At 31.1% G+C, this 15,568-nt stretch overlaps 1 protein-coding gene across 1 annotated transcript; it reads left to right on the top strand.

Annotated features, from left to right (window-relative positions):
- The first annotated feature begins 414 nt into the window (after positions 1–414).
- On the top strand, positions 415–13,639 carry LOC129906561 (sodium channel protein Nach). Its single transcript, XM_055982370.1, has 10 exons — positions 415–727; positions 808–905; positions 964–1,075; positions 10,134–10,287; positions 10,347–10,492; positions 10,561–10,782; positions 12,058–12,200; positions 12,744–12,882; positions 12,939–13,149; positions 13,213–13,639. Exons 1-10 carry the CDS (start codon positions 570–572, stop codon positions 13,432–13,434), a joined length of 1,605 nt encoding a protein of 534 aa, XP_055838345.1. The 5' UTR covers positions 415–569; the 3' UTR covers positions 13,435–13,639.
- The last annotated feature ends 1,929 nt before the right edge of the window (positions 13,640–15,568 follow it).

Below are 15,568 nucleotides of genomic sequence, written 5' to 3'. Positions count from 1 at the left end.
AAAAAGTCACTAACTAAAGACAAAAAAAGGCAAAATAAAATACATGTTTTTGAAATGAGGAGGACATGAATCGTTTAGGTCTATACTTTCTTACGATAACGCAACAAAATTAGACAAAGTTAGGAAAATCCATTTCCTGGTTGCCAAATTCGATATAAAGTGTTAAAAGCAAAAATGCATTCTGTCCGTTGGTGAAGTAAGTCACAAGGATAAAAGGCACAATTAAGTAAGACTCAAAAAATCAAAAAAATAACAAAATCATCCTTAGTATGGTACATCCAAGTTCCATAAAAAATTTACCCATTCTCCTTTGTACAAAAAAAAAATAAGTTCTTGCAATCGAGTGACACGGAATGTATTAAATTGTATCTGACAATCTGATAAAGTGTACCTACACTAATGGGTTACATTTCTATTGTTATTTTATTGTTACATGGAAAACATATCATTTGCGTGTTTATATTTTTGTTAATACCTAAAATATGTTCCTTTGCAGAATGCACATTTAGTGACATATATTGTCTGCAAGAGAAAAGTTTAGTTCACCAAAGGTCTCTCTATACCTAGATATGGAGAAGGGAAAAAAATATTTGAAACCAAAAAATATTTTAGAAAAAGTGACACTTTTACGTAGAAGTTTAATATTCCAAACGAAAGAGTTCTTTCAAAATTCAACATTACATGGCGTGAGATATATAGCCGAAAGTGGACGACCACTTGGAGAAAAGTTAGTGTTTCACAAAAGATTGATTTCCAAGTGAATAAATTTAATGTGCGTAATGAATATTTGTATACCTATTTTTCAAGGTTTATGTGGTTTTGTTTTACTGCAGTCGGTGCAGTAACTGCTTTAATTATTATTATGAGCTTATGGGAAAAATTTCAAACTAATCCAACTATTACTGGTATTAATTATTTCACAAAAAACACAAAAGCAATTAATAATAATAACTTTATTTTCAGGACTGGATACTGACTATCAAAATCAAAAAGTCATATTTCCTTCTACAGTAGTTTGTCCTGAAACTGCTTTTGACCGCAAAAAGGCGTATGATGTAGCTTACCGATCACTTGCGTAAGTCTTTAAAAATTCAAAAAATAAATTTATCTTAGCAATTTTTTTTTTCAAAAACTTTACTGTTTCTGAATTCATGAACAATTTTACCATGGATTACTCGCTGCTTAAAAAATGTAATATGAAGAATTGGGGTTCATTTTAATTCAACTAAATAGGCATAGGCAAACAGTATTTATATCTTTGATCGATGCTTGTTGTACTCTGAAGAAATTTCATTTAAAAGAAATAACTTGAGTTTTCTTTGTGCAATTTAATTATTAAATTATAATTTTGAACAACATGAGTGTATAAAAATCGGTTAGGTATCTTTGATACCCAATACCCAACATAATTTAATTTCGCACAGACAAAAAAATGTAGTATAAAAACAAAAAAGTTTACATGATTCATTTGTTTTATAGCTTTTTTCTAATATTTTGGAAGGATTTCATTCATAGTAAACAAACATGGAATTTGCTTTATTTATTTACCTAAAATTAAAATTTTAAAAATAAGCCACATTTTTTAACTTTTATTTTCTCTTTGCACTTTCTCTCTCTTATACTTTCTTCTGTACAGTTTTATTAATCTAAAAAAACTTCTACCCCACCCGGTGGTTGAACCCTGAACTTTTGACCTCGGACCTCGGTCTTATAAATCGATGAACGCCGGCTGCACGAAAGAAAATGCTTGACTCATTCTCGCGTTGACCAAGTCATTTGAACAACGTGCAACTTAAGACAAATATATGTATTAGAGTCAGTAGTTCAGGGTGTTAAACTTACTGTTGAACGATTTGTCCTTTGCACCAAAGGTCCGGGGTTCAAAACCCAAGACTGCCCAATACTTTTTTTTTTTTTACTAGATATTTTTAAATCATTTTCTTATCTGAATTAATCGTGGTAAAGCGTTAGCTGAAGATTAGAATGATTGAGACAAGAAAAAAAAAACACCGAATATTGGCAAAGAACTGCAAAACAGCAATTTTTCAGATCTGCAACCCAGTTCTTGTGAATAAGCGACAGCAAAAAACGTAAAAAGTATTTATATACAAAATATAACCAGCCAAATAATGAGACAAGTATACCTAATTAAGAAATTTTTATCGGTAATTTTAAACAGACCTTAAAATTTATGTTTTGAGTGAACTAAATTAATAACCACAGCTTGATTTACCTGCGCAAGTTTTTTAGGTCTGCGTGGTCGATATGTTCAAATATGTCCAGGCCAAAATTTATTAAGCTTTATTAAGAAGTTGAATAAATAGTTTAGTTATTTAAATGTATTTTATTTTATTTCGTTAAATACTAACGGTATGTATATGACAATGAAAAGACATCACGAACAGTGATTCCAAACGAGTTAAAAATAACACTTTAGGTGTATATAGCTGATGGGTTGTAAGGTTGAGTTGGAAGATTTTTTATGTATAACTGAGTTGGAATTAAATTACATAGGGTCAATGTGGGTAAATGTAAACAGGGGTAAATGAAAACATGGCTCATAACAAGCTTCAGTTAAATCTATTTGATGCATACATAAGTACAAATCGCGGACGCATGTATCTTTTAACTTATACGTCAAGCTCACTGCTGTCAAGAGAGAATTCATTCGACGAGCGTATTTTCCGTGAAAGATAATTTTTTAAAGTGCCAAACAAGTCGTTAGTCTTTCAGAAAAATTAAATATTTTTGCAGATTCAATAAAGTCAGTATAATTTGCAAATATTTTTTTGTTTTTAATTTTGATGTAGATTCTATGTGATACAAGCAAATTTTAAAATACAGGACATTTATGTCGATTTGCATGTGTTTACATTTACCCCAGAATATTTTTCATAATGGGTAAATGTAAACAACGTATTCTGGGGGTAAATATAAACATACATTTTTGGTGAAATTATTGGTTTTAATAAAAATAACATATTTTAAGTCAATTACTACTGCTAAAGTGCCGCGGAGTCACATTTTAAAGTAGCCAACACCATCATTTTCAGTGGATGATGTTGCAAAATCGGCCTTTGACGTAAAAAAAACAAAAAATATTACGTTCAGAGCTGCTCAGGATGCATATTGGGCGCCTATATAAAGAATCAAAGGAAGAAAACAAAAACTTTTATTGGAATTTGAAAAAGTTTTTGTCAAATACCTTCTTGAACGTTTTTCAAGTTGTTATCCATATGATAAAGAGGAAATTCTAAATTTTATACCACCGTTTACATTTACCCCGAATTTGCAAAAAAAACACAAACATGGTGGGGTATTTGTAAACATGCCATATTTGACAGTAATGTAAACAATTTGGGAAATATTTGTTTATATTTATAAAGAAGAATTGCCATCATTTCATATTTGCATTTGAAGATACCATTCAAGTTGTTCCGTGAAAACATAAAAAAATCTAAAGTCGAAAGAAAAAAAAGACATGAAATTGTTTACATTTACCCACATTGACCCTAGGTACACCTATTTTAGGACCAGGGTTATAAAGATTTCAATTGAAAAAAAAAATAAAATGCACGACTGGGTCGCACGAACTTGCTCTTAGAGTTCAAGTTGCTCAAATTTTTAAGGCTTTTTATATAGAAAATAGAAATTTGGAAAATGTCCCATTTTCGAAAATTTGATTTTTCAAAAAAAAATTAAAAATTTTTTTTTAAAAATCCAAAAATTATATTTTTTGGAAATTTGTTTTATATTTAAATTATTTAAATGCTTCTTCACAAAAATTTTCGTTAAAATCGGATTGAATTTTTTTAACAAAATCGTTGGAGCCATTGTCCAGAAATTAAACTTTTCCGAAATTTGTATATGAAAATTAGATACATTTTTAATTCCCAAATGTTTTAGAGTCAATTTTACCAAAGCTTACATGAATAGTGGATTTAAAAATACCAATGCACAATTTTGTTTTCATTAAGTAGTAGATATATCTTTAAACACAAAGGTAATATCTTCCAAACATGACATTGGTCGCCAAATTGTCGAAACATGACAGTTTGGTGACCAATTTCAGCTACCGTAATTCTTAATTGTTTTAAATTATCTACTGACGGAAAACGCTCAAAAACCGAAAAACCACTCACACTACTAATTTTTTTAACAATTATTGACCATTTTCCGAGAAGAAACACGAAGAGTTATTTTTCAATTTATAATTTTTTCAAATGACATTTTATAAACTAAAACAAAAACAAATTTCCTGTTTATCGCGATTGAAATATAAAAATTAAAGGCCGGCCTGACACATTTGTGCCCATTTTTGACAAAGAAATTTTGACAACGTTCGGAAGATATTACCTTATTTTGTGTACTGTGTTTTAAACATACTAATAAAGCCATGTCGAAAAACATTAATTGAAACGCAAAGTGTCAGCAATGTTTGAAATGAATATATTTCTTCTTATTATCATTAATATAAGAAGATTTTCATCTTAAATTAAGTAGATTTCAGCTTAATTTAGAGGAAAATAATCTTGGCAAAAAACCATGGAGTAAGCAAGATGTTTTTTTTTAAACCTTCATGTGGCATGTAACCAATAACTTAAAATTAAGATTAAAATTAAGGCAATAAAGAGATATCGCAAAGATTTAAAAAATTTTGGAAAGAAAAAAAAAACAGTTCTTAGACACCATTACAAAATATGAATTATATTAAGGCCGAGTGGACCACGTAAAAATCGGGTTATCGTTTACAAATCGGTGAATAACTTTTACATTTTTAAAGATAATTGAATGAAATAAATTTTATTATTTAGATAATAAACAAAGCTAAATATCTTCATCCCCACAATTTCCAAATTTGTGCACTTGTAATTAAGAGAGAACAAAACATGATAAAATTTTCGTTCTTTTAGAACGACCTGAAAGACATTGGTTTGTTTCTTAGTTAGACTAAAATTTTTATTTTTTTTATTTCTATTTTGGATTGAGGTTGAATCAAACTACGGAGTAAAACTATTTTGAAAAACTAAAAATGTATTTTTCATAGAAAAAAATTAATCGAAACTGAAGCTATTTTTCCTTATGTTACAATGTTTGAACATGTATAACTTCTGCAATTATTGATAAAATTCATCGAAATAAAAAGAAATAAGTACCTCAACTCAAATACTAACACATTGATTAGTTTAAGAAATTTATATTAAGTTTTAAGGTCTTAAACAACAAAAAAATACTAAAAAGTCATTTTTTCTTAACTTTAAAAAAAAAGTGGTTTAATTTCTTTGTTTTTCAAAGTATGATTTTGATTTTTATTTTATTTAAAAACTTAGTTTATGGACTATGGAGTAAAACTATATTTTGTTGGAAAATATTATTTTGTAACCCTCCAATCGCTTTTTAAGTAGTCCCAAAAACAATAAACTGTACTATGAAACCAGAATTTTTAGATTTTTTGTTATATTTTTTTTATTTTTTTTCATTATTTTTTCTATCAATATCAAGTTAGAAAATAATAATTGCTAAAATAGTTTTCTTACAATAAATTTTTGAAAAAGAGCCTACTTTCCATTTTTTCCTCAGAAATTCATGGAATGCGTATGTATTGGAATTTGTAGTTCAAACAAATTCCGCTGGCGCTAGTTGTATCTCTCTCTTTATTATCTTCTATTTTGTTTCTACATGATCTCTCGCACTCGCTCTGTCGAGTGGTTGTTTGGTGGTATAAAGAATAAGATGAACTTAGGTATCTGCATTCTACATATTGTTTGTACATAGGTTTTTCCATAAAAAAGGATTGGCGCCAGGCTAAGTGCATGCAAAGTGTTGTTGTATTTTTTTCGCGAAAATGAGAGGATACAGGAAATGGATCTCTCGCACGTTTGCAATGTATGGTATCTGGTGTTGCGTGGTAGGTATATGGAATAGGATAAACGAGTTTTTTTTTGTATTCTTGTTTTTTTTTTTTTTAAACTGGTTTATTTATCTCTTTCATAAATTTATGATGTTGCATGTTAGGTATTCTTCTGAGCAACTGTATGGATATATTTTTTTCTATGAAAACAAAATTTGGAAAGACAGGCAGTCTGTTGCGCAAAGCAAAACCGCAATATACACTTGCAAGGCTTGCAACCCTTTTTTTTGCTATTTCCTTGATGCTGATTTGTTTTTCTACCTAAATAGACTTTAATTTTATGACTTTGGTTCTCTAGAAAGGGAAAGAGAATGCAAATAAAGATACCGAGAGAGAACTGAGTTGAGATGACGTTGAACGTGAGAGATGTATGGCGAAGAAAGGTCACTAATACACACAAACTCATTTACATGAAGTCTGAGTTCGTCATTCGGGGACACCCACTCTTAAAGAATAACCTTAAAAACAGTCAAAATAATGTTTTTTTGCATGTTCTAACGGTAATATTTCCAAAACGGAAACTTATAAAATTTTTCTGACTTCAGATTTTTATGCGCGATTTATAGAAAAAATCCAAAAATTAAAATTTTTGTTTCCAATAATCATTTCATGTTTCCCACGCACATGTTTTTTTTTTTGCACAGTTTACCTAATATGAAGTTGTTGAATACTTAAAGCCAAGGATTTTTACTTAGACATAAAAAGAAAAAAAAAAATAGATTAAGTTGATCAATTTTTTAGGTCAATTTTCACATCCCTAACCAGTGGCGTATTGAGGGGGGGGCTCAGGGGCTCAAGCCCCCCCCCCCCCCCAAGCCTCCAAGACAATGTTATTATTTAGCTGATTTCTTCATAATGTACATGATTAACTGAAACTTGTTCGTAAATCTTAGAGATTTAGAGGCAGCTCAGATATTTGAGCCCCCTCCAAATTTTGAAAAGGCTGTTTGTGTTTGTTTGAGTAAGGGCCTTAGCTGACGTTGAGGGTTGGGATACATTTTTTTTCGGATTTTATTCCAATTCGGAATTCTTCAAATATTTTTTTTTTGTATTTTGGCGTCGAATTACATCACCGTCAAATTTTATAAAACTTCTTATGCAAACTCTAAACACCGCATTTGATCGTCTTTTTTTCTCAAAGATAATAGAAATTTTTGGTAACTTAAAATCTTAGTGGTCAACATAACTAATGGTTTCTTTAAGGAAATTCCAGTTTGCGCTTCTGAAAATTAGTTTTTCAGACTTTCACGTTCTGCATTTCACTTTTTGAGCATTTTTTTAAATAGTGAATTTAAATGTTCTGCATTTTTTCACTCATTTTGGATTTTCTGATCGAAATCAGTTCACTTTGTTTCTGTAAGTGAAATTGGTGCCTTTTTCAATGAATCTGCAATCTTTGGACAAAATTTGTTGTTTATTTATTTATATCATAATTCAACACTGCCTCTGTGTTTGCACGTCATTCGCTTTACACTTTACATAATTAATTTTTACTTGAGTATTTACAAATTGCAATAATACCGCCCATGTTCTGCATTTCACTTACATACATATTGGATATGTCTCGAAAAATGTGTCTACTTATTTTTTCTTTTAAATTCGGCTTTTTTTCATTATAATTGTAAATTAAATTGCATCCATGCTCAAAGCAGCAGTAATAATTTCACTTTAGAAACAAAATAAAAATGGATGATACTTCAGTTTTGACAGTTCGAAGCATTTAAGAAGTTGTCGAAATCGATCGAAGATCCATTTCACGTGAAATTGAAAAGTGATTTCAATTCACTTTCGGTCGAATTGCGGAAAATAGTAATAGTCCAGTAATTTTAGGTTTTATCTGCGGAAAAATTCCTACTGGGCTGAATTTTGGTATACAGCTTAATGACGGCTTTGTTATGAAGATGTGAAAAATCGACATTGATATCGTGTCCGCGTTAAGAGTTATAGGGGTCAAAAGGTCACAAAAACTGGTTTTTCACGATTTTCAGTAAAACGGTAAGTCTTATCAAAAAATTTTCAATTCAAGAATTGTAGACCAGATTATTATATATAAAAAGTGTCATGACACTTTTTTTCCTAAGACCCACCGTTTCTTAGGTATAACGATTCAAAAAGTTGAAGTTTAGTTCTAATCGTCATAATCCTATTCCTGAAAAAAAACTCCTAACTGAAAACTTCCTGAAATTTCATTATTTTTTTAGCTTGAATTTCGTTCCTCAACTGTTAAGAATATGGGGAAACCAAAAAAAAAATGAAAATTTTCGCCATTTTTCCGATTGGGGGCCTTCTCCCGAAACCATTTCCCTGGGAATTTTTGTTTAGAATATGTCTGAAAATATACAGGGTGTGCAATAGAGAATGGACAACCCTAAAACGGCTTATAGCTACACTTATGATTGTTCTAAAAACAGATAGAAAAAAGTTCTATCGCAACCAGTTCATAAAATATGGACTTTTTTTCGTTCAGTGTATTTTAAATTTTATCATCTTATGTTTTCGTTCACTACAACCACGAATGAATGAATTTTATTTATTTCTTTTTTTTATAATTTTCTACAATAATTGGATGAGTACATAAACACTTTAAAAATTTCATAGCTATTGCACATTTTCGTAAAAAAAATTTTGAAATCTGTTTTTTGATGCAAAATGTAAAAAAAGTATTTTATGAAAAATTTTAAACACCTGTGGTATAAAATAAATCTATAGAAACCTAGGTGGCCATCTTTCTTAAAAATATTCTCCTTATACCAGAATATTTTTTGACCTTTTGACCCCTATAACTCTTAACGCGGACACGATATCAATGTCGATTTTTCACATCTTCATAACAAAGCCGTCATTAAGCTGTATACCAAAATTCAGCCCAGTAGGAATTTTTCCGCAGATTGGGCTTAAAAATGACTAAAATTACTGGGCTATAATGAGTACAGTTCAAAAACAAGACGTGATAGGAATAAATACTAGGCTTGTGTAGTTCGCGAACGAACTAGTTCAATGAACTAGTTCATCTTGGTGAACCAGTGAACTTAGTTCACTTACCTAGTTCAATTTAGTTCGCGAATAGCGAAAAAGATTTGTTTCAACGAACTAAACAGCAACCTAAAGCAGTCGTAATATGACATTACGAAACAGCTTGCGCTCACCTTCAATTATCATTTTTTTAATATATTTTTTGGGTCAAAGGAAGTCTCATTTGAATTGGGAATTTTCAAATTTGGTCCTTGTCTCCTTGTCTTATACGACGACAGCGCCCTTTTAACATAAAAAAAGGTTTAAAGAAGGTGTGCAGAAACCAAAGTGCATATGAAATTGCATCCAATTCTTTGTTAAGTGAAATCAGTTCTTCTGCTCTACCTCAAGATTTAGATGTAAAACAAAAGGTCGCTTGCGCCAGTATCAGCGTTTCTTCTTCAAGCACCCCTTACTCTTATTTCGAAGCAAGAACAAAAAACAAGTAGCATTTTGGTCCTTGCATTACTATGATTTCCATTTAATGAAAGCAAAACGTACTTCTTCTAGACTTTTGTCAGGAACCAGAAAGCTCGACAAGTATATGAACGAAATTAAGAATTTTTATAGAAAATAAAATATGTACATATCTGTTATTTTTAGGTTGTATTTGTTTTATTATGTAGAATGCGTCAATTTTACATAAATTTGGATACAGTTTGTACAAACCAGTTTTGTTTTTAATTCTAACAAAACCGGAGTGATTAAAATAAATTGAACTAAAATGAACTAGTTCAGAACTAGTTCATTAGTATGATTTGAACTAAAGTGATCGATCACTCATTTGAACTAAAGTGCCCAACTCTAATAAATACGTAAACAGTTTTGAATTCAGCACATGACAAAGTTCAAACGATATAAAGTGTTTTTTTTTTTTAAGATTACTCAATACCTTGCTGTTTGTTAAAAATGATTGAGATACAAGAACTTTGAAAAAACACTACTTTGACTGTGAAAGGAAGAGACAGTAGTACAAAGCTGTCGAGAGCAGTAAAATGCAACTTTCAGTACTGCAGCACAGCGCTTTTTCTCTCGATCAAAGACGAATAAAAAAAAGATAAAAAATGTTCCTACATTTATGTACCCTATACAAAATTTTTGAAAAATTTTCCAGCCCCCTCCAAATTTTTTTCTGGATACGCCACTGTCCCTAACACCTAAATTTCTAATATATATTTTTTTTCAAAAACTGTTTTATATTTTATTTAAGTGCATACGATCATAACATGGCACGTCAAATTGCTCCTTTCTTGGAACTTCTGACATCTTTATCATTCGAAAATATACAAGCAGCTTATGATATGAGTCAGATGTTTACTTCAACTAACATCGATGATAGATCACTTCGTGCATGGGCATTTCAAGTAATATCAAGATTTATAATGACTTGTATGATCAGCTATACATTAATAAGTGATTACAGGTTCACACGGGCTGCGAAGATACTCTTGTCGAATGTAAATACAGAGATGAAAAGATTAAATGTTGTTCACATTTTGATCCTATTTATACTGAACATGGATTTTGTTATGCCTTCAATAGCCGTTTTATTTCTACTGCAGATTCTGAGTGAGTTACCTCACATTAATACGCAAATACTTTATATACTAAATTATTTTTAAAAAATAAATTTTTAGTCAACCTGCACCATCAGCGCATGACTTATATGAAACAGATAAGAAATGGGCTTTGCAGTTTGTTCCGAACAGTACTTCAAAAATATACATTTTTTCTCAAGAAGAATATTTTGGCGAAGATATTAAGTCACAATTGGAATGGAAGGAAAATCAATCAGTCGAAGTTCGGATCTTGAAAAGAAGTACATATACTACTGATGATGCTCGCCAGTTGACAATCGGGTTTGTATACTTAAAACTTATAAGCATTTCTATTAATTTAAATTCTATTATCTGAATTTTTAGTGCTAATTTCAATTACAGGATTGAAAACTTTACAAAACATTTCCTAAGACAAAAATTGTTCAATACTTTTGCAAGACCACACTTGAATAATGACTTCTTTGTTGTATTTATATGTTAAGCTCAAACCCCGTAAACGGTCATTCGGGGTCACTTTTAAATCGACCAAACTTAGGTTTGGCCGGATTCTGGGGTTTGGATGCTTGGTAAAACGCATACAAGGCCTTGTGGCCGCCCGCGCTCCTTGGGTTGACCGGGTTAACCTCAGAAAATCGCCGACAAGCCTCCCGATTTTGTATTGTTCCAACTGAAAGCTGGTGTTTTTGTGTTTGCTTGTACCACGAGTTTTTAGGTCTACCTCTTTTCTAACAGTCGCATAGGAACGTTTTATGATATTGCCTTTTTGAAGGAGTTCTCAGGATCACTCCTTTGAATATGGCAATACCAACTGAGTCGGACGTGTTTTAAGGGCCCAACCCATATAATCCGTTGTGTGCGTTGCGTCAATCAATCAGTTCAAGATGAAGAATAAGACGGAATGGGGTGACCCATAGAACACGTTGCATGACGAAATGCTTTTTGATAGCTATCTGAATGTGAAATGAAAATCTGATGTTTTCTGGCGTAAAATTTTATTTCTCACAAACTTCTTGCTAACAAATTTCAAACTTGTGAGTTTGAGCAGATCACAATTCAAAAGTTTTTATGATACGAAAACTTCACAAAATCAATTTCAGCTCAACTTGTTAGGTTCTTGTGACTTGTAAGGTTTGCCAGAATGGAGTGTCATCTGACAACTTCTACGAAGCATCTTCATTCATCTCAACTGCCGTTAACTTACTCTCATACTTTCTGTACAATGTCCAACATTGTGAACCGTATGTGAGTACTGGTAGCACATCCGCGGTATAGAGCCATCCTTTCAGCTTAGGGGGCATTTTCGATCACAGAAGATAGCAGAATTTTCGAGTCACTTCATCCACCTTATTCTTACGCGAAGTAGCTTCACTATTTTTCAAATTAAGAGAGTAGGATGGTGGTGACTCAGGCTCCAGCTGCACATATTACTTAAGTAACTGCTTCACAATACATGTCGATATGTCTGCCAAGGCCACCCATATCACATAAGGAGATTTCGAATCTATAGAAACATAACACTGAAATTCAAAATATATGTCATTAATTTTATAGCTAATCTTGTTCTTTTTTTTTCAGTCAAAGAAAATGTATCTTTTCGGATGAAGTTAAACTTTCATTTTTTCACGAAGAGTATACTTTTACCGCTTGCATGAAGGATTGCCGAATGAAAAAATCTATTAAGCTTTGCAAATGTATCCCATCATTTTACAAACCCGTTCGTAAGTATTACAATAAAATTAACTACATAGGTACTTCTTCATAACATACAAATTTCAAATTAAGTGGTTCCGCTTTGCTTTTCCATTCATTACTTTGAGACTCCCGATTAATCGTTTTTTAATTAATTTTTTCTTATTTGAAAAACTTTCAATTCGTGGACTGGAGCAATAAAAAAATCGCTTTAAGACTACTACTTATTTAACGACACCTCTTTGTTTTGACTTACGGCTCTTTATGAAACAAATGTGCCAAAAAGCGCAATAAGGTCGATTTGGCGCTATTTCATGCTCCCAAAATAAAATAAACCCAATTGCTAAAAATGGGCTTTATTTCTTTTATTTTTTTTTAAGCATAATAAGATCAATTTCTGTCAATATTCCACTTGGCCTTATTGCATATGGAACCAAACTGTTGCATTTTCTGAAATTTGGACATTTCTTAAGTTGAAATAAAATTCCTTATAGTTCTTTAAAATATTACTAAGCCCCTCATCCCCCCAATAAAATAGAAATTTTAACGAAAAAAAAACTATAACATTTTAGCATACGTTCCAACATGCAAGATCAGCCAATTGCCTTGTCTACAAAAGTACGCCACAAATATAACAAATATCAAGGATTGTCTACACTGTGAACTTGGATGTTCTCAAACAGTCTACAATATTGAAAAACTCAATAAAAAGTACAAAACGGTCATATTTTTTGATGAAAAACAAATAGCTTACATTTTGTTCTTAGTTATGGTAACCCTGAAGATCAGACAGTAATCGTGGAGTTTCTAACTTGGCCGATCATTTGTTTCAAACGAGAAGTTCTTTTTGGATGGGTGGACTTATTAGTATCATTTGGAGGCATCGCCAGTCTTTTCTTAGGATTCTCTCTTTTATCAGGCGTTGAAATATTGTACTACTTCACAATGAGAGCATGCTGCATGGTTTATAGAAATAGAGTAACTATAAGTTTAAATTTCTTTGCAATAATATGAGTATTTAATAATTAAATTTTTAAATAGGATGAACTTTACAAAATCGAGGAAGACATCAAAAGAAGGCCACCACCGTTGATTCATATGTCATTGGTGCCAAGAGCGAGAGAAAATGAAAGTAATGAGATTTCTATTATTCAAGACGACAAACTTAAAAAGCAACCTGAAGTCAGTGTGGGCGGTACTTCAAATCCGTTAAACAGACGCCGACATGAAAAGGTGAATAATAATTCATTTAATCGTTATTAAATGCAGTTTCTGGAAGATTCAAAACTACCGTACACATTCATCATGTGTCTAATAGCACTTTTCTCATAAGTTAGAAAAATGGATAATTTCATAAAGTGTGGACTGCATTGCACACATAATTTTAAGTGAACTAATTGATATAATGTACATTGAACGTTTGTATGTATTTTTTTCATAAATTACACAATAAAAATGATAAATAAATAAGATTGATGGGTTCCTATGAAAACCTAAGTCACATTTTGTAAATTACGCTGGTCAACAAGGTTTTTGTAACAGAAAACAAATTGTACTTTTCTAAAGGTTGTTCTTGTGTTTAGCTCGATTCCGAAGTCAGAAAACTTCTGCCACATCAACTGTTTGAGAGATATCCGTTAGAAAATCAAAAATGAAGTTTTTTTAACAGTTTTTTGAGGTTATCAATGCTTTCAATAAAAAGCTGTTTTTCAATATTTGAAAAATGAAAAAATGTTTACACCAAACACAATTAACAAAATCATTATTGGGATAAGAACATCCACGTTTAATACAAACGAAGCAAAATCTTCGCGGGAGTAAATACAAACGAACAATAACAAATGCTGTAATGGTGAAGCTGATTAAATTCGAGTTTCAGTTTGTTTTAGCAAAATTCATTTCGTCGCCATAGTATTGGTATTGGAGTGCCGTATACGCCAAATTGCAGTTTTTAAACTGGGTATGCAGTCTTATGTTTTCGAGGGTGATCTTTTCCAATCTGTTACCCTTTTTTTTCTATCTTTTTTCGTTGCTGAGATATTCACGTATTTGTTTTGACGTAAACACCCAATTTTACGTAAAGTTTTTCATGCAATTTACGAAAAAATTGTTTGAGAACTGTTTTTACGTACGTCTTAATGCGAGGGATTTGAAATGAGCTCAATTATTAAAAGAAATACTAAATCTAATTTTTTTAACGCCGAACAATTTATATGATCAGGACTTTCAAGACAAACTATTCAGAAAAGAACAAAAAATATCCGAAGAGAAAATTGAGGATATCAAAAGGTTTTTCCTTTTTATTTCTTCGGAAGATAAATTATATTACGAAGCCTTATTTAAATTATGTTAACATAGTTAATAAATTTATGTAGTATAAGTATGTTTATGGCTTAACTACAACGGCCACTTTTTGCAAAAAGTCAAAAAGTGAAAATTTTCAAACGCAACCGTTTTTCCCACCACAAAATCAAAAATAATGATGCAGAAAGCTTATTTTTCGGTTTGAAAAACAACTTTTGTAGTTTTTTCCAAAAACAAATAGCGCTAGAGCGCTAGAAAAAAATAAAAAATTTTTACTTTTGTAAATTTCCCACTTTTTAGGTTATTGTATAGTTATGGATTGGCGTAGAAATCAGATTAAAAAGTTAGAGGTTAATTTTAAAACCCATTTTATCCACTTCAGTTTTTGTTTCAAAACCGATTATATCCAAACAATTTTATTCGCATCAAAATCCATTATATCCATTCAAAATATTATTTCTAAAATAAATTTGAAATTCAAAAACCATTTTATCCATGTAGCCCAGTAACTTTAGGCATTTTTTACTTCAATCTGCGGAAAAATTCCTACTGGGCTCCATTTTAGTATAGACCTTCGTTACGGCGTTGTAATGAAGATGTGAAAAATCGACATTGATATCGCGTCCGCGTTAGAAGTTATAGAGGTGAAAAGGTCACTAAAATCAGTTTTTCGCATTTATCTCGTGACCTGTTGCTCGGAGGTCAATAGGGGTCTATGAAAAATCTGTTCGTCATAAAATTATCTACAAATATTGCCTTATGCATTTTTCTGTAAATGAAACCGATTTCGGACTATATTATAACGTAGTCATTCAAACTACACTTAGGAGCAAAAAAATGGAATCAAACTTTGCGTTCTGTAAAAACGATAATTGGTCAGGATATAATTGACATACATGAATGTCAATTGCACCATTAAAAAGCTTGAAACAAAAGCTTTAAATTAATGCTAGGAACTTAAAAAACCGTTCACTTTATCAAGATCCAACAGGCATAAATGAAGTATGTAAGGAAAAAAAGACTGAAATTAAAACAGAGAGTATCTGTAAAACTCAATATTTAAAAAAAATGAAGTGCAATTTATTGACAGACA

This window comes from Episyrphus balteatus, chromosome 1 (genome assembly GCF_945859705.1).
Source record: "Episyrphus balteatus chromosome 1, idEpiBalt1.1, whole genome shotgun sequence".
In the NCBI taxonomy this organism is placed as follows: domain Eukaryota; kingdom Metazoa; phylum Arthropoda; class Insecta; order Diptera; family Syrphidae; genus Episyrphus; species Episyrphus balteatus.
This window is presented reverse-complemented; position numbering and strand designations above follow the sequence as displayed.